This window comes from Herpailurus yagouaroundi, unplaced genomic scaffold (genome assembly GCF_014898765.1).
Source record: "Herpailurus yagouaroundi ecotype Mexico unplaced genomic scaffold, PumYag 190, whole genome shotgun sequence".
In the NCBI taxonomy this organism is placed as follows: Eukaryota; Metazoa; Chordata; class Mammalia; order Carnivora; family Felidae; genus Herpailurus; species Herpailurus yagouaroundi.
In genome coordinates this window covers 7,812,155-7,818,154 of record NW_024412421.1, presented here as the reverse complement: position 1 = coordinate 7,818,154, position 6,000 = coordinate 7,812,155, and the positions used below count along the sequence as shown (strand labels likewise).

The following is a 6,000-nucleotide window of genomic DNA, read 5'->3' as shown; positions in this document are numbered from 1 at the left end:
ACGTCTACATCAGGTCAGCTTTACTGACACATAATAATACTAATATGCACTGGGTATCTAACTACCTGTCAGAATTCGTTCTACGCCTGTAGCCAGGTTACTCCACTTCATCTTCCCCTCGTGAGTCGGTGCCTTTCGTGTCTCCATCATACAGGTGAGGAAACTGAGGCACGGTGACGTGCCGAAGGTCACAAAGCCGGTGTGTGTTTTGACCCAGGCACTCTAAAACCAGAGCCCAGGTTTTAACCTCTACTATCCATTGCCCTTCTGATGCACCGATGTCATCAGGACGGGGCCCCGGGGCTCCTCAGGCCTCGACCTACCACCTATGAATGGGGGTGATTCTAGAAAAATGCATGTGCAGGCTACATCCGTGAAGCAATGCAAACAGGGCTGGGTCTCTTTCATTAGGTCAGGGAAACTTCCTCACGACAGATGTCGAGTGCATTTTAATTTCTGACACCTCTTCATTCCTGGGGGCAGATAGAGAGCTCGTAACTCGGGCTTTTATGGAGGTCTGTCTCACAGAAGGGCAAGTGGCAACTCTTTAATGACTCGTTCCGCCCATGGGGGTAGGGACTACAGACCGTGGAGAAGAGACTCTCCTGCTCTCAAACTTTTTACGGAAGTGTGATCCAACGGAACCTTCTACAATGATGAAAAGGTCCCGCATCTGTGCTGCCCAATACGCTAGTCACCAGCCACATGTGGCTATTAAGCACTTGACATGTGGCTGGGGCAGTCGAGGAACTGAAGTTTTGATTACAACTGAAACGGAATTTAAGAAGCCACACCCAGTTAGCGGCTACCTACTGGACAGCACAGCCTCTAGATGATGTCATGAGAAACTGGGCAGAACGGATCTAGAGTCCATCTTCCCCTGGATGACTTCAGAGTCTTCTACTCTAGAGTCTCTGAACAGGTTTGGGAAGGTGGAAAGGAGGATGGGCTCTGTCACCATGGCCCTTGGGAGATGAAGGCCTCACCTTAAAAATCCAAGAGGGGAACAGTATTTTGGGGGCAGGTTCTTGTTTCATACCGAATCAGATTATAACACTGCGTCATTTTTTAAACGTTTTAATATTCATGGGCTCCATTCCCTACTCTTTCCATCTGGGACCCAGGTTCTACAATCTAAAGGCCAAGTCTACCCTTGTCCAAGCCCATGACATGGTTGGAGGAAGGAAGCCAAAAATATCTTTTCCTCCTCCACCTAAGACTTGTGCTCCTTCTAGGGTTTGGCTTCCAGAAGCAGACCTCTGAGTTCTGAAACGACGTCTGTGAGATCAAACGGCAGAGGCATCGAAGGATCATCCTTTTCCCAATATGGCCGACATTCTGGCTTCTGATCCACAGGTAAAGTTCGGGCAATTCGGGACTGGCACCTGGAAGAATAGGAAGAGGTAATTAATCCACGGGAAGAAATTCCTAGAAGACTCAAACCCGTGTGCAGTTTGGAACGACATTGCCAAACATTCCAAAGACAATCCTCCACGGTGGTGGTGGTGATGAGACGAAAGAATCATGAGTTCACCAGGCAGAAAGCAGGTGCTTCTAAGACAGAAGAATTGTTCTTCATGGTGCCGGAACCGCTTTTTCTTTTTTCAATTCCCTGCTTTGTATTATCTCCAGTGGCCTCCACAGAAGCCAATCACCAGGGAAATTCAGTTACTCTGCCTTTAAAATGGTGAATTATTTTTTCATTATCTCAACTGTTATTTAAAGTGTGTGATTAAGCCATTATCAGATTTAAATGTTTGTGGGATTTCGATGTATTACTAGATTACTGGGAAAGATTAAATTGAATTTACTGCATTAAAACGTCCAAGAATAGATTAAACAATATTACAGGCTGGGATTGACTTTGGAGATTCTAGAGATTTACAAGTGTCCCAGCTTGCTGTGCTCAGAAAAAGGCACTCCAAGGAGAGACCGATTTATAAGGATATATGCAAATAGAGGTTAATAATCATTTCCACTGATGAATAGGTGGGGAAAACTTCCACAAAATTAAATTAAAAGGCTAGCAAGAGTTACTCCCTAAGGAAAACACTTAAATCACGGTTTTTATTAAATGGATTATTCATCAATAGTAGAGAAATTAATTATCATATGCAACTAAATTATAGCCTTGTAAGAAAAAAAAAAAAGTTGGGGCGACACCGTCACCCCCTGGCAGGCATCTACCTCTCAGAGAGACCGGCTTATTTAAAATTGGTCTGGGAAAGCTCAGTGGCTTTGGCTTTATTTGTCTGCGAAACGAGGATCAGAGAGCATGTAATAAGAGAATGCAACAAATTGCAATGCGAAATGAACAGTTTCCCTCCTGTCTGGGAGCGCAGGGCGGTGGAAGGGTATACGCTCAAAAGAAGTACCGTGAGTCCCCTTGAAAGAGCAGGAAGAGTTCCTCCCCGCCCCCACCGCCTCTGCATTGTTCTCTAAATCCGTTAAAAAGTGGTCCTGCCCACGGTTTGCCTTCCGTGTGGGGCTAGCTATGAAGAGATCAAAGAACGGAATCTCCTTGGCCCTCGTTCCAGGCGCGGTGGTGGAGAAGGTTTGGGACGAAAAGACATCGTCTTCTCTGGGGAATTATTAATGGTGAGGGGATCCCCGCGGGAAAACATACTTCAACTTTATACCTATTTTCTCGCGTGGTTAATTGCTATACCGGCATCCTATGCACTCAATCCGTCGTACATTACACATAACATTCCAATATATCTTCGGCTCTCCGCATCAGACCCTGATAATAGCGTCTGTTAACATGCGCTAAGTACTATTATGTAGCACATCACTTCATAAATAATAAGATTAGCTGACCTCAGGGCCCCAAGAAGAGTAATGTGTTTAAATGTTCTCATTATTTATTTAAAACAAGAATTAAAGCAACAGAAGCTGCTTTTGACAATCCTCTTAGCATAAATATTAAACTGTTTGCACTGATAAGCCCCACACAGCACTAAAGAACAGAGGGTGCATTCTGCAGGCTACTTAATAATAGGTGTTTGACACTCTGTCGCTTGCTGTCGTGGTTCTGAGGGTGCATCTCTGTAGTTCTAGAGACAGTCTCTAAATCACATGAAAGGCATGGGAGGGAATTAATATTCAGGGGAAGCTGCGACTAATTACAAAGGAACTCGGCACAGCTTTGCAAATTGCGCTTTCTCTCTGCTTCAGAATCACAGAGTGATGCTCAATTTACTAGGTGGGGAAAGTTATTCCAAATTGAGCATTTCAACCTCTCAGCGGATAAATTATCTGCGCGCACATTATCCTGGCTGGCAGATTAAAGGGCTATGATAAGTGTCGATCCACCTAGAATATCATAAGGTTTGTAAAAAGTCAATAGAGATGCTTTTTCACCTGTCAAGCGGGTTTGCCCCCTCACTTTGAGAAAGCGTGACAAATATTCAATCCTCTGCTGCAGAGGTTGGCTTCGGCCGCGTTCTAGAAGCTTCCCACCAGCCTTTCTTCTGGGTAAAGGTTTTCTTCTGGTTCTGCGATGTTCTGCAACCCAAAGCCTGGCTGGTGCGGGCACCAGCTCCTTTCCATCCAGGCCCTGAGAGCCTAGGAGCTGTGTACATTCGCTGCCTCCCTCTGGGCTAAAGGTAGAGCCCTTGGTTGGGTTTCTTTAGGGTCTTAATTCAGATTTTTCAGGTCGCTTTGAAACTCCCTTTCATACCAGTGCTCCTGGCCAATTTCCAGAAGGTGGCGATGGGGCCCAGCAGAGGGCTCGCTGTTTCGGGTGATGCTTTGACCCACAGGAGAGGACGGTCACGGACACCTCAGATCGAACTGTCTGATTCGACACCGTGCCAGACCGCGGAACTTTCTGAGAAAGAGGGGACTGAGAATTGCTTGAAGGCACAGCCCCTTTTCAGTTTTAACTTCTCTTGCTCAGATCACTCATTCTGCCTCTTCTTGGCTCATCTCCTAAGACGGGGCAGGAGGGAGGTCGAAGCGTCGTGGTTAACGGTGAGCGAGTGGGGATGATGATGATGATGCTAACACTTACTTACGGGGCTGTTGCAAAGGTTAAATCGATTAATACATGCGGAGTGCTCAGGACACTGCCGGGCATGCAGGAAGCACTCAGCAGATATTACATATTATTACCACTGCCGTTACGTCTACTATGAGCACAAGCGAAGGACAGATGGTAAAGTCAAGCATAGAGAGAGCTGCCTGTGGTCCCTGTGACAGTGCCCTTCCTTCATACCAGCTGAGTGGGGGGCCTCCGGACCGGCTCTCTCTAGAAGCTCTGGAGATTCGGAAGCAGTTCTTTCTGGCTCGAGCCAAATGGAGCCCGTGGCTGAATCCTATCGCAATGTGATACTCCAGGATGCTGAGGTGTACGTATCCAAGCTGCAACAGCTTTCCAGTGACGGGCGAAAACGCTCAGATTCGGAAAGACCCAACAGTTGTTCCCGAAGACCTAGAATTAACAAAAGGCACCGTCGTCCGACTTTCTGAGCGGCGGCTCTTCCAGACTGACTTGGCATTTGCGGGAGAGAAAGTCGGATTGTTGCTTAGCACATACGCTCTACGGTATGCAAAATAAAGGGGCCCTAAGTTCTCTCAGGGCGTGTTTTAGGAATGCTGACCCCGGTGAACATTTGCAGCCTGTGTCTATCCCTACCTTCCCGCACCAAGAAGACGGGACTTTTCCTGCAGGCAACCTGTCCCTTCCCCATGCTTGGCCACGTGGTCTGGTGGGATCGGCTTCATCTCTACAGCAGGGGACAGCCTTGACTGGCTCCACCCAAGGAGCACACCACACTCACCCAGCCACGGGAAGAGGCTTACAGGGAAGCACGTGACCCAATCCAGGGCCGGAGTGAGACACTAAACCAGAGGCCTGGTGTCGGGGCTGCGGCAGAAGCCTCTCTCATCTCCTGTGAACCATCAGGGCACACCCTCTGGGACCGCCACGGTCATTTTGCTACACGCGGCAAGGGGCTGGCTCCTGGGTGATACTGTTCACAGCTGGATCAAGCCTCACTTGAAGCCGGGTATGCTTAGACTTTTTTCAGTTTCACAATTCGTTATTGAGTTAGGGTTTCCTGTCACTTGCGACCAAAGAGTCCTGGCTGATATGCTGGCCATGCTCCCCACCTGTGAGTTACTCTCCCCCACCCCCGCCCCCCCTTTTACTACAACATCCGTGTGCCATGGGCCTGCCTGCCAAGGGGACGTGGACGGTCTTGCCTCCAAACTGAGATGCGGCTGACGACACAGTGTAGTGCGTGCAGGGACCATCCGGGTATGACGGCATGAAAATGCTGGCTTTTGTTTTTGGTTCAAATGGTATTTCTACTTGAGACAAACTTCTACCCAGAAAACAAGGGGGGGTGCTGCTGTCATCCAAATAGGTCTCTGCACGCAGATAAGCTGGTTTTAATGACCACAGCTGGATGGCTTTTCTCAAGAAGGTTGAAAAAAAAAATCTCCTTAAACTCCACGCTCCCAAGGACAGTAGATCATTCTGGACCCACTCAAACAGTAAGAAAATGATCTTTTCCCCTTTCAACCTTGTTCTCTCTATTCGCATCCTAAAATCCTATTTTATTCATTTAGTTAAATTTTAAGTGTTTATTTATTTATTTTGAGGAGAGAGAGAGAGAGAGAGAGAGAGAGAGAGAGAGAGAGAGAGAGAAGAGAATCTCAAGCAGGCTCCACGCTGTCAACGTGGAGCCCGAGGCGGGGCTTGATCCCACAAAGTGTGAGATCATGACCGGAGCTGACACCAAGAGTTGGATGCTCAACTGACTGAGCCATCCAGGCGCCCCAAGCAAATCCTGTTTTTAATGCTTCTTGGTGAGCAAATGAACTTGAAGCTACCCAGAAGCCCCCCAGCCCCTTGTGTGAAGCATTACCAAGAGAGCAAAGGAAAATCACATATATGGCATCTCTCTCCCTCTCGAATGCACTTTATTTTGATTCCAAGGATGCTATGAGCCACCCCCAAAACCCCTCGATACTAGGAATGATTCATTCCGA

The 6,000-nt window shown here is 47.7% G+C and overlaps 1 protein-coding gene across 2 annotated transcripts in view; it reads right to left on the bottom strand.

Moving 5' to 3' along the window:
• Window positions 1-211: 211 nt before the first annotated feature.
• FTO (FTO alpha-ketoglutarate dependent dioxygenase) overlaps window positions 212-6,000 on the bottom strand; it is a 393,836-nt gene continuing 388,047 nt past the window's right edge. Inside the window, exons 9-10 of one of the 2 annotated variants that reach the window (XR_005797684.1) lie at window positions 4,220-4,435; window positions 1,273-1,385 (exon numbers count right to left, since the gene is read on the bottom strand). Coding sequence is in view for 1 of the 2 variants with exons in the window: in XM_040498031.1 (XP_040353965.1) it covers window positions 1,232-1,385 (154 nt within the window). In the remaining variant the exon portion in view is untranslated. Of the gene's footprint in view, window positions 1,386-4,219; window positions 4,436-6,000 lie in introns of both variants that reach the window. The other variant, XM_040498031.1, reaches the window with a different exon arrangement.